Source organism: Orbilia oligospora, assembly GCF_000225545.1.
Source record: "Orbilia oligospora ATCC 24927 unplaced genomic scaffold scaffold00075, whole genome shotgun sequence".
Taxonomy (NCBI): Eukaryota; Fungi; Ascomycota; class Orbiliomycetes; order Orbiliales; family Orbiliaceae; genus Orbilia; species Orbilia oligospora.
In genome coordinates, this window is record NW_011645632.1 from 457,412 (window position 1) to 484,975 (window position 27,564).

General features: G+C 43.5%; 5 protein-coding genes across 5 annotated transcripts; all 5 read left to right on the plus strand.

The window, feature by feature from the left end:
* Nucleotides 1–4,127: 4,127 nt before the first annotated feature.
* AOL_s00075g118 (uncharacterized protein) lies at nt 4,128–5,807 on the plus strand (the record flags this gene model as incomplete). Its single annotated transcript, XM_011122429.1, has 2 exons — nt 4,128–4,633; nt 4,727–5,807. 2 exons carry the CDS (start codon nt 4,128–4,130, stop codon nt 5,805–5,807), a joined length of 1,587 nt encoding a protein of 528 aa, XP_011120731.1.
* A 4,550-nt stretch (nt 5,808–10,357) lies between these two features.
* Nucleotides 10,358–13,214, plus strand: AOL_s00075g119 (uncharacterized protein; the record flags this gene model as incomplete). Its single annotated transcript, XM_011122430.1, has 3 exons — nt 10,358–10,925; nt 10,991–13,104; nt 13,170–13,214. 3 exons carry the CDS (start codon nt 10,358–10,360, stop codon nt 13,212–13,214), a joined length of 2,727 nt encoding a protein of 908 aa, XP_011120732.1.
* Nucleotides 13,215–20,394: 7,180 nt separating this feature from the next.
* On the plus strand, nt 20,395–22,178 carry AOL_s00075g120 (uncharacterized protein; the record flags this gene model as incomplete). Its single annotated transcript, XM_011122431.1, has 2 exons — nt 20,395–21,785; nt 21,866–22,178. The coding sequence occupies 2 exons, from the start codon at nt 20,395–20,397 to the stop codon at nt 22,176–22,178; spliced, it is 1,704 nt and encodes a 567-aa protein (XP_011120733.1).
* Nucleotides 22,179–23,632: 1,454 nt separating this feature from the next.
* On the plus strand, nt 23,633–24,382 carry AOL_s00075g121 (uncharacterized protein; the record flags this gene model as incomplete). The annotated part of the gene is made up of 1 exon (XM_011122432.1): nt 23,633–24,382. The coding sequence occupies one exon, from the start codon at nt 23,633–23,635 to the stop codon at nt 24,380–24,382; it is 750 nt and encodes a 249-aa protein (XP_011120734.1).
* A 579-nt stretch (nt 24,383–24,961) lies between these two features.
* AOL_s00075g122 (uncharacterized protein) lies at nt 24,962–27,222 on the plus strand (the record flags this gene model as incomplete). The annotated part of the gene is made up of 7 exons (XM_011122433.1): nt 24,962–25,287; nt 25,425–25,456; nt 25,546–25,613; nt 25,684–25,991; nt 26,086–26,229; nt 26,291–27,045; nt 27,137–27,222. The coding sequence occupies 7 exons, from the start codon at nt 24,962–24,964 to the stop codon at nt 27,220–27,222; spliced, it is 1,719 nt and encodes a 572-aa protein (XP_011120735.1).
* Nucleotides 27,223–27,564: the final 342 nt, after the last annotated feature.

The following is a 27,564-nucleotide window of genomic DNA, read 5'->3' on the forward strand; positions in this document are numbered from 1 at the left end:
AGGCGGTGGAGAAGAAAAAAACCCTGGGTCGGATATCGGACTATCGATCCTTGTCGTCATTTATATATCTTTAATCCAATAAATGAGCTTGTTTGATACACGTGGGTTCTAGATTGCCGTATTTAAGTGCCAAAACCCTTCCCTCGATTGCATATCAAGACTTAGTTTTGTCTCATATGCCCATTGACGGTTGACCTCGACGGGTTCTAGCGCGACCTTGGAAGCTGTCCGAGAGGTAGGCGACAAGCGAGCCAAACGGAACCAAGCAGGAGCCAAGCGCCTATCGGACGTCTTCCAAGCCCAAGGCAGCAAAAAATGGAAAGATATCGTGTGACAGGTCGCATCAAAAATCGCTGCCACGGCTGGCCAAGTATAAAATGGGGGCCTTTCTACGTCAGATCATCGTCTTAACAAGGGCGAGTATGCATTTGAGATGGAGCACGGATTCCCAGGAGCGATTCTGATTCGACAAAATTTTCTGCTTACTGGTTTAATCTTCGAAACGTTTGGAGGTTCAACTGCCAGAATGGTTATCATGCCGATTTTAGCGTAGTTGTATCGACGAACTCAAGAATCTTGGTAAGACGTCCAAGAGTCTGGGAAGCACACCACGGTCGGCAGGTTTTTCACCAGAAACAATCGAATTGATTTTTTTTTCGTAATTCGGAATTGTGATGATTTGATAAATTCATCAGAACCCGAGGGCATGGGGCGAAAATGCCCTACACTAAGGCGTAAAAAACGACCCCCATATATGTTCATAGTCCATCCCGATGTTACAATTATCAACCGATTGTATATATGGGGACGTAACTTCTCAAAGTTTTCGGGTTTAACCTTTTTCTATTTGCGCAGATGATATTAGCACAGCCCCGATAATTTTCTCTCGAGACTATCTGGTTATCCTAAGGGGAAAACGTATGATCTTGACGGATAGCACACCATAGATCAGCGTGAGCGAACGATGCGGATTCAAAATGTTTAAACCTATGCTCACAAAAATATTAACTTGGACACTTTCGCTGACTCTATATGAAACCAGAGCTGCAAACCAAAGCATGCTGATACAAGTTCTCGAAGGAGTTTAGAAACCGAAACGAGGAAGATCAAAGTCTCTACTAGAATTAGCTATCTGTCCGCCTCGTTCCGGGTTATTGTTTTAAGCTACACCCATACAATATTCCATAGCTATCGAAGATATTCAGTTGACTTTACCATACTCTCTTTTAACCTCTTGAACAATTAATAAAATCAAGAGCCAAGTTAAATACCTAATTAAGTGTTTTCCTCGATTCATTTGGTGACGTTGGCCTACCTAATTTAGTCTGATCAGTCGAGAACTATTAGCCCTGGCGGGATGTGTGAAACAGTCTCAAACTGTTGTATTTTTTCCTTTCGAACTAATATTCATGCTGTCTCGCAACGCATTTCTTAAAGTAGTGCAATTGCGCAATTCGAATATTCATGGTCCATTATAAATAAAATTGATCATGGCTTAAATTTTACTGTTATTCGCATCGCATTGAAAACAGCTAAATGCATTGGTAATATAGAAATGCGATAAAGCCTAAGCCAGGGACAAATTGGGTTGCCTCGAATCAATAGTATTTTAGATATGATATATTATTTCTTTGCAGGCCCCGCGAGCCGGATCGTCGCAACCTTCGACAGTATTATATTAATACACCCTTCTTTTAATTTCGAATATTTCTCGACCAATTGGCTAATTCGCCAAAATTTCACTTACGACTTTCAAGGCAGGTGTAAGTTAATTCATGGAAAAGCATATCCATCTCGAATTAAATGCTTGTTCATGGGAATCCGAATATCCCGGGTTGTCCCGATGGCCGTCTCGACATATCAATAACTCCAGCCGTGCTTACTAACTCAGGTTCTATAAGAATTGGTTGCGACTAAAATACCTAAGCTAACAGAAGCAGGGCAAATACGGCTAACTCCCACGATGACAACCCCCATTTCGAAGGAAGTCTTACAATTCTGCTGTCTACTGATCTAATTCCTTTCCGTGGCAGTATTTATAAAAATATATTCCGATATAGTACCTGGTATATACTCTCCGTATCCAATAGTGCCAAACTATGACGCGCGTGGGCGGGTAACTCAAGACTAAGCCGGGCGTCACGGCCTAGCCTATGATTCGTATAATCCCAATTAACGTACTCTGAATATCGCGGTTTCTTAAGATCGTGCGTAGATTTCGAGTTCTCGTCGATAAATCTGAGCCAAAGACAGGAAATAAGGGTTACAGCAGTTAGCGGTAAATATCTTACAAATGCATTGACTTGCTGACATATGCGTAGCCGAGTCTAGATGTCTAGATTTAAAAGACATTTCCATAATTTCCATTTCTTATGTCAGAAAAAATAATTCTTTCGACTGAATAGAATAGCGCAAGATCCTAATATTCGTGCGATACCGGCTCCATCAAATGAAGTTTTAATTGGACGGGTATTGTATATATTGCAGGCCTGCGCAAGAGTGTTGTTGGGTTCGTGTAATTAATTGAAGCTGTTTAGTTCAAATGTTCAAATTCATATTTAATCTAGTATCCGCTTTCAAGGCTTTTCTATTAATTCTTTCGATAATACTTCCCCCCCCAGACCCGCTACAGCAGTTTTTTTCTCTCTTTTATAAGAATGGGGACTAAATTCAACCCAAACTTTTCAATCTATGGACTCTCTATTTTCGCTTTTGCAGCCGTGGCCCAGAGCGCAGAAAATAAATTGACTACAGTTACACAAATATGTGTCGACCCTCAACCTTTCAATCATGCTGTCTCGTCCGTTCCAGGGTAAAACCTGAAACAACACACTGAAAGGTTGCATTATGGGGGGGTTTCCAGATACAACGACGATACCAACACCCCGATTCTCGGCTGAAATACGGTAAGACCCCCAAGGATCGATATATCAGGGCTAATCTGCGATGAATTTAGGTGCGCACCTCTCCTCAATATCATTTCCTGATGATCTAAAGGCAGCCACAAAGTAAGTACTAGAAAATCAAAACGTTATCGAAATAATGAAATATGCGAGAAATGCCACTTGTATCTTAGCTTGGCTAATCGAGAAAATATTAGGTGGAGATCGCCCAATTGTAAAATATTAGGGTCAGAGCACGTACTATATCTGCTAGTTGAGTAGCTGGAGGCCGCGCAATGTTATGGTAATGGAATTAAAGAAGGAATCTTTGTTGCGGATATATAGCCGGCATCCTCGATATATTATAATATTAACCGATTGTATACTATTTCACTGTAGCATTCATGTATTACAAAAAGCTGTAGCTGGTTTAGCATAGTGATATAATCCAACTGGGATCCGGATCGAGGTTATGGCTCTAGAGTTTGTTTAAAATTGTTAACTTCTAGAAACAAAACGGGGGGTAGTACGGCTTGTGTTACGCTATCTAAAACCACACATCGATTCGAGATCTTATGCAGTATAGCGGCGCCGGACCGAGCGGATCCATTGATAGAAAGATTGCGATCGTATCCGCTCGCGGAAAAATGAGCTGCATGTACCTAAATTATATTCACCAATTTTATGGCTACCCTTGAAATTTACAAAGTAATGCCATCTGTACCGACTATATCACATTTGTGATATAGTATGGATATCGTATCAAGATTTGCATCCAAAATCCAGCAGGGAACAGTTAAAACGTTAGTCTGGATCGGGTTCAAACGTTCGAATCCGTAAGCCAATAGTCGAGTAGCTACGTATACGTGTATCCAGGCCTGCTGATGGTTTGAAGTCGGTCGACCCAGACCCTTCTAAATCTGACCAATCATTGGAGCCATAGCATATGGCGCCATCGATATATCGCCAAAAAAACCTATTGAATTTCAAACACTCAGGATTCTCAGCCGTCTAAGAAGTAAAAAACCATTACAGAGCAAACACAATTTCCATAATATTCGTAAGGTAAATACTACTCCGATATCGCGATGGACAGAAGGGGGAAAAAAAGGGTGGAACGGTCTCAAGGCATCCTCAAACCTATAAATATCATGCTTTTCGTCAGAAACATTCACACCTTATATGCTAGTCCCCCAAACATCTAAACTTTAACATTACCGCTTTATGCATTAAACAAAACTCAATATGCTGTGGGGAGTCTTCCTAATAGCCGTATTCTTAGGCTATCTACACTATGTCCAAACTCGGCGCCGGCGCCTCCTCCCGCCAGGCCCAAAGCCAATTCCTCTTCTAGGAAACATCCTCGACTTCCCTCCACCAGGCGTACCCGAATTCCAACATTGGTTAAAACTTAAAGACCAATATGGAGGGATTAGCTCGGTATCTGTCCTTGGTCTCACCGTGATCCTTATACATGATAAGAAGATTGCGCATGAAATCTTAGACAAAAACTCCAGTAAGACCTCAGGAAGGCCTAGGATGGAATTTGCCGGTGAGCTATGTGGGTACAAATCTTTTGTTATATTTCGCGGATACGGTACCACGTTTCGTCTCCTTCGAAAGTTCCTGCACCAGGAGCTCGGCACAAAACCACTCGTAGGACGTTTTCGAGAGGTGCAAGAAACTGAGGTAAATCGACAACTGGTACGGTCACTCAGACGGCCAGAGGATTGGGTTAAAAACTTTTCAACGTAAGTTGTCCACTGCACAGAAACTAAACCTTGCTCAATTTATTTTATCATCTAAAACTGAGAACCTGTTATTAACCTGTTTTTATCGTACAGAACTAGTGGAGCCACTGTTTTGAAAGCAGTTTACGGTTATAATATCGAGGCAGACAAACCCGATACCCTCGTACACAAAGTTGACCAGATGATGAAGGAATTCTCCCGCGCTGCCGTCCCCAACAAGTGGACGGTTGACCTATTTCCCGTCCTACGATATCTACCTGAAGGATTCCCTGGTACCTCATTCAAAAAGACGGCCCGTGCCTGGAAAAGGTCTTTTGAAGAAACGGCCCAAATACCATACCAATTCGTGCGGCACCAAATGGCAGCAGGCTGCCACCGACAATCCTACGTCTCAAAGCTCGTAGAGAGGAACCAAAAAGAAAGTTATGACGGGAAGTTAAATTCCGAACATGAGGACGCTATCATCTACTCAGCTGCAAACCTTTACGGTGGAGGCGCAGATACTACGGCGATAGGCATGACCAGCTTTACCTTGGCTATGATATTATACCCTGAGGTTCAGCGTAAGGCGCAAGAGGAAATCGACCGTGTGGTCGGATCGGATCGTCTACCCGGTTTCGAGGACCGAGAACGGCTACCATATATCAACGCCATAATTAAAGAGATACTTAGGTGGTGGGTCGTCGGGCCCCTGGCCTTCATACACGTAGCTGACGAGGATATCGAATACAACGGGTATCTTATTCCAAAAGGATCTTATATTCTTCCAAATATCTGGTGGATTTTACATGATCCGGAAGTATATGCCAATCCCGATAAATTCGATCCCGACCGCTTTTTGAGTCCCCGTAATGAACCTGATCCCGAAGGTGACGTTTTCGGATACGGACGAAGAATATGTCCCGGTCGATTCTTTGCGGATGCAAACATTTACCTCAACGTTGCGAAATCAATAGCTGCTTTTAATATCAACAAGGCCCTGGATAAAGATGGGAAAGAAGTTGAGGTTGAGGCGAAGCCGACACCTGGTGTATTCAGCTATGTCGAAAAATTCCAGTTTCGAATCACACCAAGAAGTGCAAAGCACGCGGAGCTTGTCAATAAACTTGATACGAAGGATTTATGGGGGGAAAGTGATTCTGGAATGCTCAAGGACATCAAGATTGTCATCTAGTATAGCTAGGAAAATATAGTTCACGGCTTTGGGTTGTTCATAAAGGATACAGCAGACTCCAAAAAAAAAAATACTGTAACGACATGCCTCAAAGGCCCCCTAAGGTCCCTTCAGAATAAAACCTCCCCCTCCTCTTTTTTTTTTTTTTTTTCCCCTTGCCGCAAAGCCCGATTTAACATCGACTTTTAAATTTGTCTTACAGCTGGTCCGGGAGGTACCACCTTTTCGCGGTAGCCATGCCACTCAAGATGGCAGGATAAATAGTTGTATATATATAACATTATCACATACCCAACTTATACGATTATTTCGTACTGTGTTCGAAATTTCCAGGTAGTTGTATACCCTCAAGATCGTGTCAAGTACAAATTGATCTAGCCTAGATTCAATATTATTATCATGTATATAGGGGGGCTCAAGGTTAGTGAATAGTACCATGGTACCCTAGTGATATCGGTAGGAATTTATAGGAGATAAAATGCGACCTATATTATACTTTCGAGATTTCTAGCCACTTTATCCAAGCACCGATCTTTTATATTAATCTATACCAAATTTAACATCTGTTTGAGATAAGTTCGATGAGCTAGGGACTAGATCTGACTTCCAGGTCTGGGTACGAGACAAGGGACTAGATATCAATATCTCTCTTTCGTGACAACTTAAGACAGGTGGTATAGGGGATTATCTGACTACCCCGCGCGAGCTGCAGATCTGGAGAACAGTACAAGCTCTCAGACAATAAAGGTACTTACGACATAGATAAGATATTTTGTTCCTGCGGTTTGATTTTCTATACTTTCTTGAAGATTCAAACGAAATAGGCCGCGGCTTCTATTCTTCCACGACTGGAAAGCTATACCTGATCAGCTGAGCTACTCTGAACTACTGCTGATGGAGTCTGCAACATTTGGATTCACAGAATCATAGGTAAGTAGGTATCTCTCATATCCTTTTTACAATTTAACCGAAGAAGGGTAGACGATCTCGACGAATGTAACGTCATGATGATATCAGTTGAGCATGGCAAACGTGTGTGTCTTTGTAGCACGAGGCCCTGATATCGAGATCCCGCTGTGGGGATGGCCACCAGCGTTTGAAAGCAACTGCCAAAATCGATATATGATTGTCCAACACCACAACACACAACCAAGTCACACAGATCCAACGTTAGCAGTGTCGATGGCGGCTGGAAGTAGACTTTTGAGTTTTTTTTTTCCTGCTCTCTTTTTCTTCTTGTTGGCCAACTGGAAGGCGTCTTTTTCTAGTTTGAATGAGGTACCGAAGTTAAAAATTTTTTCTTCCAAACATAGTCTTCAGGTCCCGACATTAACCGTTGAGGTAGAAGTGGGGAAGTTTAAATAATGGTCTCAGGTGGCACAGACCGCTGGTCTTTGAGGTTGTTTCTTGTGAACTGTGAAGTAAAAAAAGAGAAAAGAAAAAAAAGTGTTGGTGTGGCTGTGTCACACAGAAAGAACGCCACTCCCTTCCGAATGAAGCCACTCCCGACATTACCTAAATCGGACGAGAAGAATCGGCATGGTCGGGTCGAGTTGAGCAGATAAGGCCAGTCGAAAGGAATATATCCTATCGAATGAGGATCCTGAGATGTCTTTGATATGTCATATTTTAAGACTTTAGTTAATACATTTTTGAGAGGCAAAGGAACTTGATCAGAGCCTCGAAGTCTCGTTATGGTAAGGTGGTGGCGCTAGCATTATTTTTAGTACCCCTTGACATCGCAAGGTTGACAGAACCCCTGCCCATTGGTCGGCCGATGTCTTTCGGGTTTGTGGCTTGGAGGGTTTGGCACAGGAAAAAATTAGATCCAAGAGCAAGAATTTTCCCAAAATGAACGTATATTAGGAAAAAAATGAAAATAGAAGAAATATTGAAGGTATGGATATTAATCAAACTTCAAATGAGCTCATGAGAGTTCTGTGCACACCTGGACCTTCTGTGTCCGTGGATGGCATTAACCGAGCCGTTCGACCTCGACGACGACGCAGGAGGATATGTGCGAAATAGGAGAAAGGCCCAACGGGTTATTCTGTTTCAAGCGTGTTTGAATTCAACATGGTACCTACCTTTGCGCAACCAATGGGCAATGGATGGCCAAGGGACTAACAGGGCCCAAATGCATTCTCTGGCGACGATCTTTGTACTTCCATTGTTCGGGGCGGAAAGTAACCAGATGGAACATTGTACTCGGGGCTTGCCATCGATGCAGCGATCCATGGATCCAACTTCTCCTTCCATCCTCCCCCCCCTCTCTCGATCGTTTCTAGGTGAGCTGGTATGAGATCTCAAAAGGGCTACCATATATTATGGGGTCTCATCTTACTTCACTTGTACGGCTCTTAAATATGAATTAGAGCTCATATAATCATTCAAATTGGGAATCCCGAATCCTGAAAGGTGTGGTCCTTTTGTGTAGGGCTGCGTCAGTGCTAAGCCTGGGTACGGCTGAGTACCTTTGTACGTAGACGAGATGGAGAAATAAAAGAAAAGAAAAAAAAAAATTTTTTTTATACCCACTCGGGCTAAACGAAAAACGTCGAGATCGGTTTTTCCGAATTTTCGTATAGGCGGGACGCTGGAGATCTATAGCAAGACAAAGCCCGCAAAAAGGCGTTTGACAGAACTTTACACCAAACTGGGTAACTAGCGTCTGTAGAGCTGGAACCGAAGCTCCAGCTGGTATGCAGCCAAGGTAGGAGCTGGGATGATGGTAATCTGCACGTACCGTTCGTGACCAGATCAAAGGTCATGATGTCGAGGTCAGCTCTTCCAAAGGCAGCTTGGACTTCTAGAAAAACGCCAGGGCTAAAGGTTCTCCTAGGCATCGTCTAGGTGGCCCCGCCGGCCAGACATACATACATACACACATGTACTATGGATGTGGTATGTCTAGACAAAGCGATTCCTGTGGTTGAGGCGGGGGGTTGCAAGCCAGGGTTGGGGTTCGACAGCGGATTTGCATTACCTCTTCGATAACTTGCATGGCTGCCCCTGAGGAGTTTTTAAAAATAGGTCAGCCCGGCGAAAAAAAGCGTAGTATTGGAAGAGCGATACGCAACCTTTCGTCAGATGTAAAGTCTACCATGTTCGAGTAGAGCAAAAGGAGAGAATTTGAATGTGAGAGTGTGGCCGCCGGTTTCTCCCCCTTCCCTCTTCGGACCCTTTTTCTGTTTTAACAGCTTGGTTGTCCTGGTCCTTTTACTTTGCTTTAAGCTCTTCGATCACTCAAGTGCAAGTGCAAGCCCCTCAACAGGCAATCTTAAACATCTTGCTTTCCCTCCCAGCTCTCTCTCTCTATCCCTTTCTTTTCCTTTTCCTTCTCTCTTTGTCCCTTTCCTTCGACTTCTACCTGTTACATAAAACACCGCCATCTGCACCCCGTTCGGCTTGTTCCTGTTCTGTTCTGCTCTGCTCTGTTCAGTTCTGTTGGCGATAATAATATTTTGATATATCGTTTTGGTTGGTTGCAGTTGGTTGCTGCGTGACAGACGGAGTATATGTAATAGTACGTATGTACCTCTCCCCATAAACCCAGCTCAACTTCGCATCGACCTTACCGTCTCGACCTCCTGGCCCTCGTTCCCTCCGAAAAAAATATTTGGTTTTCGTCACACCTGTACAGCCCTTCCCTTTTGCCCTGGTTAAACTGCTGCTGTTCCTTAGTCAGAACTGTAGTAGCAGTAGGCAGTAGCATTGGTATTCAGCTGCAGTAGACGAGACACGCTCCAGACGCTAACAGACGGCGGTAGCACCAATCAGTAATAGCAATAACAACAATCCCGCCCGCCACGATAGATAAACATTCTTTCACTCCGTCCTCTCCTGAAGGTATTTGAACAATCCCATCCCCAAGCTGCTGCTACTGCTGCTGCTTGATTGTTTTTCATTCCAGCCGTTCGATTATCCTCTGCATTCATTCTCCTTCGACCTCTTGATATTTATTTTCTATAAGATTGTGATATCTTCCCCTGTTATACGAGCACACCCTTCACATCTTTCCACTTCACACTTCACAGCTGTTAGTTGTTAGTGTATGTAGCCCGGTTCTCCTAACTTGCTCCTTCAGGTTAGCTGGTTGTTCCTTTTTTTTCTTCTCCCTCCCTCTCCCTCTTGCGTGGAAGCAGAAAAAGCATCCACCCGATTCGCACAGCATTGGTTTCGAATTGAAGACAAAGACACAAATAACTCGTCTTGATACTTTCATCCCTATTTCCCTGGTATGTCCAAGCAAGGCATTTGAGTATATGTTGGTATCTTTACGTGGTTCCGAGGAAAACAGGGGTTTTTATTTGGAATCCACATAAATACTTGCGGCTGTGTTTCCAAGCTTCACAAACGTAACGGCTGAGCTGAGCTTTCTTGTAAATAGCTGCTAACACGCCTCACTTCAACTACAACAGGTCTTTCACCCTTATCATCAACAACAGCAACAGCAACATCATCCAATCTATATTCATTCATTCGCTTCATTTATCCGAGAATCAATTGAATAAGGCTTCATCAAAGAAGCTTCCCCTTTCTCCTTTACCATGGCACAGCAAGGAGGTTATGGTGGCCCCCCTGGCGGCTACGGCTACCCACCTCAGCAAGGCCATCCATACGGCCAACAAGCAACCAACGAAGACTATGATGAGAGAGAGGAGCAGAGAACGCTTCTCAATACACCTGGTGGTCACGTTGAACATCAACAAGTTCCTCCCCCTACTACACAAGTTGGATATGACGAGAACAATCCGTTCAACTCTGGTGACGTCCAGCATCACAGTCTTCAAGAAACCTATGTTCCAAATGCAAGACCAACAACTCAGTACAGTGAAATCCAGCAGCCATACCCAGAGAGCGGGACTCGTTTTGCTGGCCTCCCCACTCGAGTTGCGTCTCCATACAACAGATCAGAGGCTTCATCGACAGAGGCATGGAGGGAGAGACAAGCTCCTTCGAATATGCGAAGATATGCTACCAGAAAAATTAAGCTTGTCCAAGGTCAAGTTTTCGCCACTGACTATCCTGTTCCATCTGCCATCCAAAATGCTATCCTGCCCAAGTATAAGAGCAAGGATCTCGAGGGTGGAACTGAAGAATTCACTCATTTGAGATGTAAGTTTGTTTATATATATCAAGATCCTAAAATCTACGAGGTTCGGTTACTAAACGTGTGCTAGACACCGCTGCTACTTGCGACCCCGACGACTTTACGTTGAAGAATGGTTACACGCTTCGTCCGGCTATGTACAACAGATCAACCGAGCTGCTCATTGCTATTACCTACTACAACGAAGATAAGGTGCTTACCGCCAGAACACTACACGGTGTCATGCAAAACATCAGAGAAATCGTCAACCTCAAGAAGTCCGACTTTTGGGGGAGGGATGGTCCAGCATGGCAGAAGATCGTCGTTTGCTTGATCTTCGATGGTATCGACCCTTGCGACAAGGATACTCTTGATGTCCTAGCCACAATTGGTATCTTCCAGGACGGTATCATGAAGAGGAAAATTGACAACAAGGAAACTGTTGCCCATATTTTCGAGTACACGACACAATTGTCTGTCACCTCCTCGCAGATGTTGGTCAGGCCAAAGGACGAGGATCCACAATGTCTCCCTCCAGTCCAGATGATGTTCTGCTTGAAGCAGAAGAATTCCAAGAAAATCAACTCCCACAGATGGTTGTTTAACGCCTTCGGCAAGATCTTGAACCCAGAAGTCTGCGTTCTTTTGGATGCCGGTACTAAGCCCGGTCCAAAGTCCATCTTGTACCTCTGGGAAGCTTTCTACAACGACAAGAATCTCGGTGGTGCCTGCGGTGAAATCCACGCCATGTTGGGTCGAGGTCTCAAGAACTTGATCAACCCGCTGGTCGCTGCCCAGAACTTCGAATACAAGATTTCCAACATTCTCGACAAACCATTGGAATCTTCGTTCGGTTACGTCTCTGTGCTTCCCGGTGCCTTCTCTGCCTACAGATTCCGTGCCATCCTTGGCCGGCCTTTGGAGCAATACTTCCACGGTGATCACACGCTCTCCGCGCGTCTTGGTTCCAAGGGTATTGAGGGTATGAACATTTTCAAGAAGAACATGTTCTTGGCTGAAGATCGTATTCTGTGTTTCGAGCTGGTGGCTAAACAGAACGAGAAGTGGCATTTGACCTACGTCAAGTTGTCCAAGGCCGAAACTGACGTTCCAGACGGTACCCCTGAGTTTATCTCTCAGAGACGTCGTTGGCTCAACGGTTCGTTCGCCGCTGGTGTTTACTCGTTGATCCATTTCGGTCGTCTCTACAAGTCTAGCCACAACCCGCTCCGCATGTTCTTCTTCCACATCCAGCTCCTCTACAACATCTTTTCCCTCATTCTCTCTTGGTTCGGTCTTGCAAACTTCTGGCTTACTACTTTCGTCATCATGGGTCTTACCGGTACTCCCACTGATCCAAACCAAGCTCCGTGGCCTTTCGGTAAAGCCACTCCTATCATCAATGTTGTCCTACAGTACATCTATCTCGGTCTTGTCATGGTACAGTTTGTTTTAGCTCTCGGTAACAGGCCGAAGGGTTCGAAACACACTTATATCGCCTCTTTCATCTTCTTCGCCATCATCCAGCTCTATGTCATCATCCTGTCCATTTACCTTGTCGTACAAGCCTTCAAGACGTTCCAGTTGGATACAAGCAGTGCTGGGCAATTCTTCAGGAATTTCTTCGAGGGTACAAGTGGTGTCATTTTGGTTGCCTTGGCTGCTACCTTTGGTCTCTACGTTGTTTCCTCCCTTCTTTATCTCGACCCATGGCATTTGTTCCACTCCTTCCCTCAGTACTTGCTCATCGCCTCTTCGTATACCAACATCCTCAACGTCTATGCCTTCTGCAATTGGCACGATGTCTCGTGGGGTACCAAGGGATCTGACAAGGCCGATGTTCTTCCTGCTGCCCAGTCCAAGGCTAGTGATGGTGGAAAGGCCCAAGTCATCGACGAACCAGACAAGCCACAGGCCGATATCGACTCTGCTTTCGAGGCTACCGTGAAGCGTGCGTTGACACCGTACAAGCCGGTTGAGACCGAGGAGAAGAAGTCACTCGACGACTCGTACAAGAGTTTCCGTACTCGTTTGATTTTGTTCTGGATGATTTCCAACGGTATCTTGGTTTTGGCGGTCACGGATAATGCATTCGATTCCTTCGGTATCTCGAATGGCGCTAGCGACCGAACCGCGTTCTACTTCAGACTTTTGCTCTGGTCGAACGCTGTCATTGCTCTGTTTAGATTTCTTGGATGCTGTTTCGTAAGTTTTTCCTATGATTCTCCTGTGAAAATCCTGTGGATGTTTGCTAACAATTGCTATTATAGTTCCTTTCCCGAGCCTCGATTCAATTCATCATTGCTCGCCGTTAAACAGAGCAGTATTACGCGTATGCATCATGATTACTTGTTTAAAGCGCTTGCCGTTAGAGTTTCATTTGCATATTCTTGACACGACGTGACGACCCAAAATCACTACATTATCACTATCACCAAAAACCCGGGAAATCATAAAGGAGGGGTTACAGATGTTTAAAATACTACTACTACTTGTATAGGGGAGGGGGGGTCTTTAAAAACTAAAATTCTTTCACTTCTTTTTTTTTCCCCCTCCAATTCGCATCGTCTTTTTTCCCCCAGAGTTTTTTTTTTCTCTTCCTTTTTTACCCTTTTTTTTGCTTTCTATCTTTTTCGAGTGAATACTTGGTCCTTTTATTCGGCGTTGTATTCTTTTTTTTTCTCTCTGTTTTAATCACATTGTTTTTTTTTTCGGTTTTCAAAATCCCCTTTTGCGATTATCCATATTTTATGCCATATTTATAGCTCTTGTCCTTAGGTAGGATAATTGGTCAATGGTAATATCTGGTATCCAATATTTCAGCTCAGTCTTATCAGCTTTCATGGCTCCTTTTTCACACGTGCACGTGCCGATTCATTGTGTCGTAAACTGTAGACGTAGTCTAGTTTAGACGGGCGACCGAGAGCCACCAAAACGAATCTAAACAACTAGACTAGTATAGACGTAAACATACAGATATGAGTTAAGGAAGTATGTTGATATACAAGGAGGGTGTTAATAATTAATTCCCTGGCCGATTGGGTGTTTATATCAATCAATCGATTATAGTATGTTTCCGAGTTTTCTTTCTTTTTCTTTTATAATTATATTATCGGTGATATTTGCTTTGGTACTTGGATGTATATACAAGATTGGTATGAAATGCTGGTGGCTTACGGTGTCGATAGATATGGTTTATGTATATATACTATATATCCGGGCATCACATTCGGGATCTGGATTATATATATATATACATTAATTGGAATAGTTTTCCCTTTGGGGAAAGTATTTGTAAGCTATATAAGGGATTGATAGGGTGTAACTATAGTATAGAGTATATATAGAAAGGTATGAATGGATGGATGGATGGATGGGTAGATGGGTGTGTACAGTATATACGTGATTATGTTATCATGCGGTTTTGGTTCATCGATGTTTGGATATTAAGTATTTAGATGTTAATTTTAGGCATATTTAGGTATATTGGATATTATTGTGAGGAGGGGCTATGATGAAATACATATGGCAGTCTGTAGTGGATTTGGGATTATTTACCCTTGTTAACTTATATATCTGTGTATATGTTTAATACATCTACGTATTGTGTCGTTACTTAGTTAAAGGTAGTCTTGTATTAATAAAGGTTAGGGTAAGTGAGCTTCTCTTTTTTCTTCTATTTGTTTTTTTCTTTCTTTCTTGTTTACTACCCCGGAAACGTTAACGCCCCCTTTTTTTCTCGGCATTCCTTTTTTATTCTTTGTTCTTCTTGTGCATGTGTGAAGGGAGAAGGGGGGGGGGGAAACAAGCAATTCGTTTACATGGTTTGGAAAGTCTTGATGATTAGGCGTTAGGTGTAGGCGTCAGTAACTTAGTTACTAGGTATTCAATATGGCCGAGGATGGTGGTGGTGATTAGTGGTCAAGGATGTGTGTGTGTGCATGTGTGGATTATCAAGCAAGGAAAAAAAAAAAAAAAGAAGAACTTGGGATGGAAAAATAGTATGGAGCGAGTGTAGCTTAATTAGTTGGGACCCGGTCCGGTTGATTCTGCCTAAAGTGGTATTCGAAACGGGATGCATTACTTTTTGGGAGGAATGACGTATGGGGGTTTTAATATACCTTATTTACTTACTTACTTGAGTAGTAAGGAAGTGAGTAAGGAAGTGAGTATGGAGATATTGGCTTTGGTTGAGGCATCGGGGTTTGTGAAGTTAGTCGAGTAGGCCGCGTGGTCGCTTTTTTTTTTTTTTTTTTGATGTTTCGAGAAAGTGGTACAGTTCGAATTCAGTACAATGGAGCACGGCGTTCTGGTAGTGGTACGACCAGCTTAAGCTGTGTCACTTCCTTCTTCCTCTTCTTGAGCTGTATACTACAAAGTTTTTTTATTTTTTATTTTTTTATTTTTTTATTTTTTTATTTTTTTCGGTGGATAAAATTATAAGACATTCAAAAAGGATAAAGAGACAAAAAAAAAAAAAAAAAAAAAGAAAACGGATGGGACGTCCCACCAATCATATAATCACAGTTCTCTTTCTTTTTCTCTCTTGTTAAATCTCAAACATGGTGGAATGCCAATGTGTGTGGTCTTGTGGACAGTTGTGCCAGTTACAGAAAAAAGCTTTTTTTTCAGTTCCCCACAGTACATAGTAAGTAAGCAAGCAAGTAAGTAATGTAAGTAAGTAGGTAGGTATTATCCGATGGATGTATAGGATTGGATGAAATATTTCATCATCATCATCGAGATAACAATATTTTGTTATTTTGTTATTTTGTTATTTTCTCGGCTGTTGGAGTGTAGATTCGGTAGATATCCGTTTCGGGCAAATGGTAGAGATTTGATGAGCACGTTTTCTTATTCTTCTATATATCGATCGATATCGATATCATGGAAAGATGGAAGACAAAATAGAGGTGTGATTATGGACTGTAAAAAGAGCACATTCGAGGGTTTATGTATGTACCAAGAAGAGGTTTAAATTTTTAACGTTTAAGTTTTTTGAAACGGGAAGGCCTAAGGGGGAAGAAGAAGAAAAAGGAGTAAGATGCACATGGTATAACAGTCGTCGGTAGAACAGGTCGAAGAAAAGTTAGATTTTGTTTTCCCCACCAGGTTTTTTATTATTATTTCGGGATAACACCCCCTTCTCTCTCTTACATGCCTTATCCCCCATGCATCATGCAATCCGAGGATACTTACTTACTTACTTACGATACATGTAAGTATTTAGGGGCCTATCGATTGCAGAAAGGAAGATGCAGGAGGGGAGTTATTTCTTGGAATATACCTGTATACCGTACAGACGCATGCACGAGTGCATACATACATACATATTTACTTACATACATATATCCATACACAGTACATGAATAGAATACACAGCGACGGCGCGACCTGGTAGGAGCGTTTTATCACGTTTTTTTGTGGGATAACTAAAAATCCTTGGGAATTCGAAATGGTTCGTTTCTTCGTATTTTCTTTTTTCTAGTACATCTACACAGTGTAAGTATCGAGTGGAGCCCACCCCGGTCGAAGTCGTTATTGACCGACCAGTATGTATGTACTAAGCAGGTTGTGTGTGTATGTACTCGCATTGAACGGTTTAAATTTCGCGGTTTTGCCTATGACGTTAGCCACCCCTATTTTTTCCATGGGGCAGACAGGGCAGGGCATGGCATGGGCATGGATGGGCATGGTATGTTTACTATATCTAGACTATTGTCGCAAGAGACGCCCTTTTGTCACCACGATGGATTTTCTGTGTCACTGTATATTTATAAGAGTATCGAGAAGCTTGGTAAAATAAAATAAAATAAAATAGATGGTATGTATGAGAGGGATGCTCTAGTTCGAGAGGCTTATTATATTGTCTCTCTCTCTCTCTCCAGGCCGGGGTCAGGTGTGGCTGTTTGGCGAGGTTTCGCCTTTTCGGCCCACTCTTTGCTGTACGGTCTGGTACAGCACTAGTCGCGATCGAGTGGACAGCTTCCATTCTCTTCTTCTTTTTCTTCATAAATATTGTATGTAGAAAATAAAATAAAATAGAATAATTTGTAATGAAGAGATAGCTCCCCACTCCCCAGAGTTTAAACCTACATGTAACTAACTACACAGTACGGATAAACAACCAATGGATTGACTCGAAGGTGGTGTGTCTGACTTGGTTTAGTGTGAGAACAAGTGTGAGAACAAGTGTGGGTGCTGGTTTTCTTTTATTTTTTTTTCTCGAAATGAATGGGCAATTGGATCCCTTTTAAATAAATACTAACTAACAGCCATCCATCCATCCATCGTACGTCATTTCATCATCATTCCACCTTTCCCAACTTTACATCCTTTCCTTCCCTTCTTTCTTTCCTTCGACCTTCCGCTGACTGTATCTGTGGGTATCTTTACAAAGAGCCTCAAAAATCCACTTCACTTTCGTCATCAGCCATCAACCCAGCTCTCCTCGATTCACTTTTTTTTTAAATTTTTATTCGTCTCTTCTCTTCTCGGTCGTGTAGTTTCACTTACTCACCCACCACGAAAGAAGGAAAAAAAAAAAAAACTCGACAGATCATTACTACTCACATAACCCGGTTTTTTTGATCGCAGAAACGCTGTCGCATTCGCGTTTAGATTAATACACCTGAAGCGCCTATAGCTAAGAATTCCTTCTCTGGAAGTGCATCTGGGTAAGTTCTTCTTCTTCTTCTTTCTTTCCTTCTCTTTTGATGCTGTCGTACTTGCGCTCGCTCGCTGGCTCGTATCTGCAATGACTGTGCCTTTGCTGCCGCTGTTGTGTGTTATTCTTGCATCATCCGGTACCTCAACACATATCACATATCACATATCATCACCATCCACCGTTCATTCCCTTCAACTTCAACTTCATCCCTCAACTGGCCAACGATCCATTGATCCATTGATATTATATACATACACACACACACCCTTCCCTATTTGATGATATTATATATATCAATCGATTGGGTTATAGCCTCCTCCCCCCGAATTTTTAAACCCTCCACATCCCCCCGGGCCATGCTATTCGAGGTTCGAGGCTGTCTTGGGACAGCCGATCATTGCCTCCTTACAGCTGCCCTCTTCCAGAATGTCTGTGACTTCTGATTCGTAAAGGCCAAGCCGGACTACTTTTGTGCCCATTCTTCGCTACACCCCCTCTTCGTATCGTCCGGTCCCAATTTTTCTTCGATAACTATATCAGGTCTCGATCCTTCGGCACCCTGCCCGTTGCCACCAACGGAAGCAACCCCCGAGAGACCAGTGGTGCTCTTTTTTTGCCTCTGGAAGAATCACCTGCCATTCGTTTTTATTCACTGGTTTTGCAATCTCAGTCCTTTTTTTTTTTTTTTGTCAGATGTTTTTCCGGCCGGTTGGGATGTGGTCTGTGAGTACACACAGACCAGACACCAGACACCAGACCAGACAACCCCGGCCCTGGCAAAAAAAAGGTATTTCTGATTGTTGCATTATGGTGATGAACGGGCGTCTGCAGCGTCTATAATAACAACGCTCTGATATTTCTTTTTAATATCAGGCGGGGGGAGGAAAAGGGAAAGAGCGAGAGAAATATAGAGGGCCTGGCGTGGATTCGTCAATGAATTGGGCCGGTCTGACGGTTGTTTGAACCTGGCATATCATTTCGTCATTTCTCTCTCGCTTCTTCTTCTCCTTCTGTTCCTTTTTCTTCTTCCCCCATCACGCTTTCAATTCTCGATCTTTGCTACACAACATTCCCATCTTTTTTTCTTTCCCTTTCCCTTTACCATACATCATAATATGCAAAATGTAAGGAACTGATGGAGTTTCTTAAATTTCATACTCCAAATCTTTTTAAGCTTGTATTTTTTCCTCTCTTTTCTTTCTTTCTTTTTTTATTTTTTTGGGGGGAGGGTGTTTGTTAGATGCGTTTGTACTGTCCTTTTTGCCTCGGACTCGAACTCGACTCGAGTAGGAGTTCCTTGCTCATACACCCAATCCCGTTCATCCATCCATTACATCCCACCACCACTACTATGCTATCCTTTGAGATAGCTTAGAAAGGTACATACATACATACATACCTATACATATTTTTTCTCATGTGCTTCTTCCCCCCCCCCTTCGCCCCCTTAACTTGCCAGAAGCTTTTCTTTTTGAAGATCTCTAACTGTCAGATCTATATTGCACAATTAATTCCCTATCGTCTCTTGTTCAATTGGTGCCTCTTTACTTTGTGTTTTTTTATTATTATTATTGCCCCATCGTGTCCGCTTGCCTTCACATTGCCATACTAGATCGATTCAGGTGTTCGCATGCTTACAAACCCCCATCTATACAGTAGACGTTGCGCTGATAGAGTTTCCGTTCCGTGCCCAACCAGAGTCCGACCCGTCGCTGCTTTCGGATTTGTTCCTTCCAGTCGAGCTTTAAAAAAGGGACGTCAGAGTAAGGGCCAAGAAAATACTCCAACATCCTCTGTCGTCATAATCCCAAAAGCCTAAATACAATACGTCAGTCGGTTGCTTAAACACTTTTTGGTCCCTCTTTCCGGCCGCATTATCCAATCAATATTCACAAAAACACACCTTTTTTTGGTTTAACCCTCTCCATTCTTCTCGATCTTTGACAATCGCCTTTTTTTTGGGGGGGAACTTATTTTTCTTCTGGTCGGGGTACATACACTTTAAACTACGTTACGACGAATTGGAACTAGGACGGGGAGGCGATACCCGAGTACGCTGTCGTCATAGTTGATTATCCCTCTTTTCATTTTTTATTTTATTTTTTTTCCTTTCGGTTCTGGAATCAACATACTGTTCTATACGGGGACGGACGGGTAGAGGGAAAGAAAGACCAGTAGCAGAGGATATCTTCTTCCGTTAAGACAAAATGTCGGCCGCTGTAGCTACTCGACAGTCTCAGGGACCGTCGAATCCCACATCACGCATCAACTCCCCCCTCGATACCAAACGACATTTTGATGGTAAGTGACCACTTTTTTTTCTTTCTTTTCTTTTCTTTTATGGTATTATTTCTTAATTCGGTTTTATTTGTCTGTGTTCCCTATCCCATTGTTGTCATATGATCATGTTGTTCCTCCCCGAGTATCATGCAGTACATGCAATGCATGGTGATAATATGTCTGTGCTCTATCACGGAGGCTTGTGTGGGTGTACTCGGAGGGAGAAGAGAGGAGGAGTCAACTCTGTGTGCATGTGCGTGTGTCTGTCTGTGTGTGTGTGTGCTGTTAATGTTGGATCGCCCGCTGTGACCTTCCCATCTTACCTGCCACATCCCCTCCCCTCCCCAAATCCCTTCTCCCTCGTGGATATGCCGTCATCACCATCATCATCATCATCATCGTCGTCACGGCAAATCATCACTTCTCGAACCTCACCTTTCGAACCTCACCCTTCCAGTCCGATATCGCCAGAATGCCATCCATTCTAGCGGCGTCATCGTACATACTAGTTAATAGATTCAATAGTAGTACTAACATCATTCACCATGCGTCCAGAGCCAAAGCGAAACTCCCCACAGGTCTCCAATCGGGATCTCTCCAAAGGATCCCCAAAAGCTACAACGAAACAAGCCCCCACTAGAGCAGCCGCCGCCTCAAAGGCGACAGAGTCAGCCACAAAGGCTTCGACATCGACATCCAACAATAAGTCCGCGGCTGTAGCATCATCCGATTCGAGTCCTAAGAAGACACGCGACCAATCGCTTCCTCCTCCACCCCCCCCTCCTCCACCAGCCGTACCCGATGAAGGTGGAGACTACTTTTCGCAAGTCCCTAACAAATACCGTGAAGAACCAAATCCATTCGAGGAGTCCTTTTCGAAACCGGACGTTTTAACGCCGGGCAAGGCTCTTCTTCCCCCGGCTTCCCAAATCGCTTCCCCGAATACCAACTTTGGAACCGCAAGTGGGTTCAATTGGGGTCTCCACTCCCTCCGATCGGGGCCTCTGTCCCCCGCCATGCTGACAGGACCATCCGCACACGGATACGATGCCTCTTTGAGGACCGGACTAACTCCCAATGAGTCCGGTATCCGATCTGGATTGACACCGGGTGGATCAGGTAGTATGTTCCCAGCTCCATCACCAAACACACAAGCACTTTTTGGATTCGGCAGCGGACCGACACCCGGTACACTCGAGTTTCAAAAGACCGCAATGGCAGCTCAGGCTGTAAACAGGGCTTCAAAACCAGCAGTTATCTCCCAAACAATCCCCATTGCTAAACCCGATGAAAATCCTGACGTCATGGACGTTTCGGGGATCGCCGCCGTGAACTCTATCCCGCAACCACCACAACAACGTCACCCTTCGGATCCTTTTGGAGTAGATGCTAATGCCGCTGCCAACGGCTTGTATATGCTTGCCCAACAAGGTCAGATACACCAGGCCGAAAATCGAATCGTCCCGGCTAACATTCCACAAGCAATCCCAGTTCCCACAACGAATGGCTCCGTGCCAATGAGCATTGACCCCGCCAATAGCAATATAAAACGAAACTCTATTACTACTAGCGGACACAGCAGGAACGCTAGCACCGCAACCCGTGGCCAGAGCGAGGCCAGTGATGATATGGCTGGGAGTGATGGCGCCGATGCTGGTGCTGCTAAAGGGAAGAAGGGTAAATCGACACCCGGGAAGAAAGGAGGCGCGATCAACGCAGGTGTTACAAAACCTACTGCTGGAAATCGACGAAAAGCAGAGGAAATTAAAGTTGGTGCAAATAAGAAGAAGAGGGCCATGTCCCCCGAAGATGAGGATGAGGACATGGATGATGTCGACGATATGGATGATGGAGATGATGGCAAGGATGGCAATGGTCAGGATTCGAAGAAGATGACCGATGAGGAGAAGAGAAAGAACTTTTTGGAAAGGAACAGGTAAGGAAATTAAATTTATGATTCTATATTTGATTTTTGGGGTTGAATATTTTACTGATTTTCTATAAAAAAAAAAACAGGGTTGCTGCTTTGAAGTGTCGCCAAAGGAAGAAACAATGGCTGGCTAACCTCCAGGCCAAAGTTGAATACTACGGTGCCGAGAACGATGCTCTGAATGCTCAGGTCACCAACCTGCGTGAAGAGATATTGGCTCTCAAGACCCTGCTCCTCGCGCACAAGGACTGCCCTGTCAGTAGAGCACCTGGTGGGCCGCCTATGGGAGGGCTTGATGCATTGGGTGCCCTTAGTCAGGGTGACTATGCTCAGCTTCACCACGGGTACCCAGTAGCACAGGTTAGCATGGCTCCACCTGGATCTCGACGGTTCTCGTGAGACCTTGTACATTCTGTGCTTGCACCATACTCTCCCGTCTCAGCATCCTCCCGTGATGAAATGTCACGGGCAACAAACGCATAGTTGGGAGCCTTTATGCCGTATTTTTTGGGTCTCATTGTTTTTCTGGGTTATTAAAGTTCTTTTAATATTGGGAACTCGTCGCTTTCCCATCTGTATTCCACATACGCTCGGTCGCCATTGAGTGGTGACGAGCCGGCTTTTCCATTTTTTCCATTTTCGAGGTGTCAGACTGTACGATTTTACTGGGAGTATAGGGATGGTGGAGATATCACATATGGGTTTAATGTCTCAGCACCTTTGGATTTTTATCTGTCTTCCCATCTTTTTTCTTCCCCAGTGCCCTTTTTTGCTGTTGTGCAGTTACAAAATAAGGCTGCAACCTAAAAGAATACCCCTCTGGCGTCCTTCCCCACCGCATGATCCCCTTTCTATGATGAAAATAAAATGTCCTTTTTTCTTTTACTCTCTCTCTCCACACTTCTCTCTTCCCCCCAGCCTTCTCATTGGGCTGTATACATCATCAACATTCCTCCTTAACCTAGTCCGCGCGTTTTTGTTTATTATAACTCATGCCTCATGATGACAGATCCCCCCCTTATCCCCTACCTCCCCTTCAATACGTTCCCCCACCCCATTTTAATCTGTCTTTCGGGAGGCGTTTTTAGAATTGGAAATAAATTTCTTTGCTACTCGTCCGTGCCTTCACTTTTCCCCGCCCCCTCACCCTCTTCGTCTCCGTCCTCTTTTTAAAAACCAAAAATTGACCTCGCTGATTGTACTACTCTAACATATTTTGATTTGTGAGCTGGAGGGATTTTATTCTCTGTCTGTCTTCATTTTTCATTCTGGGTTTTTCCTCTCTCTCTTTTTTTTCTCTCTCTCCTACTTTATCAATCGATCCTGTATTGACTGCATTGCCTGCCTTGGTTGCAAGTTTAACGCTGTTTATATGTGCACTTTTTTTTTTTTCCTTGTTTACTTCGTTCTTCGACTTTTTTTTTACTTTTCGAAGATGGGTTTTCTATGGGCGAGTTTTTTTTTTAAAAGATTTTTTATATATTTTATATATTACTACTTGCTTTTTTCTTGTGTACGTATATGTGATAAACCATCTAGTGAATCATCTATTGCTTATATTATCTATCGGTCTGTTGGTGGTCATCATGTGTCGTAGATTTATAATTCATCAAATGGATCTTCTAAGATGCAGTGGAGCGAGGAGAGAGAGAGATGGGAGGTTTCTGTGTTGAGCCGACGAGGCCCAAACCATCTTGAGAATTTTCCGCCTCGCCAACGTCAACCGAACAATTTTAGAGCTTTCAACCACCACCACCACCACCACCACCACCACTTCATCAAGGCCTCGCCAGCCAGCCAGCCAGAGTCCATCATCACCATCATCCACAATGGCCACCCCTTCGATCTTCACAATGTCATCTCTAACCTCCTCCCTCCCCCCAATAACCCAATGCACCCGTCGACGACTCCTAACCCAACATCAGCAGCTACGGTATAAATCCACAACCAGGCGGATGACCAAAGCCCTCCGTCTACACCCTCACGGCTCCTTCATCGGTACAGCCTCCACGATACCATCACGATCGGCTACTTCTCGAAACCTACCCCCTTCTACGAATAGTAGTAGTAGTGTATTACCAACGATTATTCATAATCCACCGTCTGCTGCTCCTACGCCTTATATCACCCCTCGATTGTTCGTTCCGAGTGTTGATCCTAGATATGAGGTGCCGAGTGATACTGCAATTCTTACATCTCCGCCTTTGGCGAATTATGCGCCTATAAATCCTCGGCCTGAGATTACATCATCTACATCATCCACATCATCATCCAGCGGAGAAACAACAGAAGAAGCAACAGTAGAAAAGCTACCACCGGCATTATCACGCCCTTACCAAAAGACATACCATCTAAACGAAGCAGATATCAAAAAGATACAACAATTGAGAGGACAGAATCCGGATGTTTATAGTAGAAATAAATTGGCCAAGATGTTTGGATGTTCTGAGTTTTTTGTGGGGATGGTGGCGCCTACTACTGAGGAGAGGAAGAAGGAGATGAGGAAGAAGGAGGAAGGGGTTAGGGCTGGGTGGGGGAAGATTAGAAGTTTTGCTAGAGAGGAGAGGGGGAGGAGGAGGGAGTTGTGGAGTAAGGATTTGTAAGTAGTAGTGGTATTATTTATTTGTATATAGGAATTTTTATGTGGATTTGTTCGATTGAAGGTTGTATTATTTTTTTATATTTTTAGATTTGATATATCTCGAATATTTAGTGTATACTGATATTCGATGTCTGTATCACGAGGTTGTATCAATGACACATTGCATATGTATATTAGGTACTTACATACATACATACATACATACATACATGCCATACGGGATAAATTAAATCCGTGAATATAATCAATTAGGATAGAATATAATATTTAATTATCGTGATATCATAGATATCCCGTCACGGCCAGCCAACCCCTCGCATGACAGGTATTGGCACACACGACTTCCATAACCGTCCATTGGGCCTTGTTCAGTTCCATCTGTGGTTAAAAGGTTAGACGCGGGTAGCCGAAATCCGATAATCAAAATCAAAAGGAAAAAAGACTTCACGTTACCTCCCCTCATTTCGACATTCTTTTTATCACATTCATCGTCTAATCATCCCTTTGCTCCTTCCTCCTTTTTAGAACAAAAAAAAAGAAAAGATAAAAGAAAGAAAGAAAGAAAAGATAATTCACTCGTATGTTCAGATTGTCCTGTCGAATTGGACAAACGGTGGGTATAAATAATCTCCAGATCGTCCCCCGCGGTGGTGTACTTGTGTCCAAGTTTAGGTCGAGGTTGTATTCTTCTTCTTTTTCTTGTTGTGATAAGTTTGTTGCATTTAAGGACGCTGCCCCACCACCACCACCACTAACCGGAACTACGACATCATCTGCACCCCGCCATTTACATCTACATCGACGGTTTACGGACGTGAAGACTGTTACTACTGTTAGAAGAAATTATACTACTACGACTACTACTACCGCCAAAATGCCGGTTGATTTGACTGCTTATTATAACCAGTATGTTTCTCCCTTCTACGATAAATATGTTTTTATTTTTAAGAGAGTTTGGCGGGGGGTGTTTTTTTGTCGACTTTTGGATTTTAATGGATAGATACTGATTGGTTGGATTTCGTCTTCCTCTTTAACGATGACAGGGTCGACGCTCTTGAGGATGCTTTCATTCAGAGTAAGTTTTAACTTTCTTTTTTATTTATATATTTCTTTAGTATGGTTGGAATGAAAAGGATTGTACTGACGATGATGGATGGTGTTAAGGACTTCGAAAGGCTGTCGCGATACCATCGGTATCCGCTGAACCCGAGCGTCGTGATGATGTTCGCGCTGTACGTTACCCCCCACGACCTATTAAACAAATATATATACATCTTCTAATAAATAAACCCGGTAATATAGATGGCAGACTTCCTAAAATCCGAACTAGAAACCCTAGGCGCCTCAGTCCAATACTACTACCCAGGGGAACAATCACCCGGTTTGGATCTACCCCCCATTCTTTTGGGAAGATACGGAAATGATCCCGCGAAACGGACGATTCTTGTTTATGGACATTATGATGTTCAGCCTGCTTTCAAGGAGGACGGATGGGGAACCGATCCGTTCGATTTGACTGTTGATGAGAAGGGGAGGATGTTTGGGAGGGGTAGTACGGATGATAAGGGACCGGTTTTGGGGTGGTTGAATGTTATTGAGGCGCATCAGAAGTATTTTTTTATCCCCGCTCTTCTTTTTCTTCTTTTCCTCTTGTTTGTTTAATAGTGTGGAAGGTGCTAATGATGATGGTGGTTTGTTTTGAAGGGTTGGATTGGAACTTCCGGTCAATTTACTCATGTGCTTCGAAGGTATGGAGGAATCTGGTTCAGAGGGTCTTGAGGATTTGATCAAGAAGGAAGCAAAGAACTTCTACAAGGATACCGATGCCGTCTGCATTTCCGATAACTAGTATGTCCCCCCCCTTCTTCACTAACTTAAATCTATATACTAACAAAATATAAAAAAAAAGCTGGCTAGGAACCACCAAACCCTGCCTAACATACGGCCTCCGCGGCTGTTCCTACTACCAAATCACCGTCTCCGGTCCCGGTCAAGACCTCCACTCCGGCGTCTACGGCGGTGCAGTAACAGAACCCATGACCGACCTAACAAACATCATGACCACATTAGTCGATAACACCGGAAAACTCCTAATCGACGGGATTTACGACCAAGTCGCCCCCCTGACAGAAGCAGAAAGGGAAAGATACCAATCCATAGATTTCACCATGGATACCTTTTATGAAGCTTTGGGGTCGGAAACGGTTTGTACTGATGATGCTCAAGAGACGTTAATGCGTCGATGGAGGTTTCCATCACTTTCCCTCCATGGTATCGAGGGTGCCTACTACGCCCCGGGAGCAAAAACAGTAATCCCAGCGAAAGTAATAGGAAAATTCTCAATCCGTACAGTTCCAAACATGGAACTACCGAAAGTAACGGAATTGGTAACAGCGCATGTTAACAAAGTTGCAAAAACATTGAAGACGAATAATAAAGTCGAGGTCGGGTTGATACATGATGGGAAATGGTGGGTGGCGGATCCGGATCATTGGAATTTTAGGGCGGCGGCGAGAGCCACGGAACAGGTTTGGGGGGTTAAACCGGATCTGACGAGGGAAGGGGGGAGTATTCCGATCACGTTGACGTTTGAGGAGGAGACGGGGAAGAATGTGCTTTTGTTGCCGATGGGGACGTCGACGGATCAGCCGCATAGTATTAATGGTTAGTTTTTTTTACCTTCCCTCTTCTTCTATGTTTTGTGAATATGATGATGGATGGGTTACTGACGTGGTGTTTTTTTGGGGGAATATAGAGAAATTGGATAAGAAGAATTATATCCAGGGAACTAAGCTTTTGGGATCGTATCTTCACTTTGTGGCTGAAGAGAAGATGGAATAAAATACTTCTTTTAGTTGTGTTTTTTTTACAATCGGTTAGGGATGGTTAAGGAGGGGAGGTATTATTGTAATACCCGTTAACACTGGGATTATGGACTTCAATTCTTGAATCGTCTTTTTCTTTCTTTTTCTTTAGTAAAGCTCATTTACATATCTATTGTTAGTAGGTAACTTCTTTTTAAAAGAAATTACAAGAGCAAATAACAGAAGACAATATGAAATCGAAATGGTCATGAATATAAACCAAATACTTTCAGGAATAGTAGAAAAAGGTATTATTACAGAGCAATGTTGCTGTGTATCTATGATAAAAAAAAGTTAGAGTCGTTAGTCGATATCACCT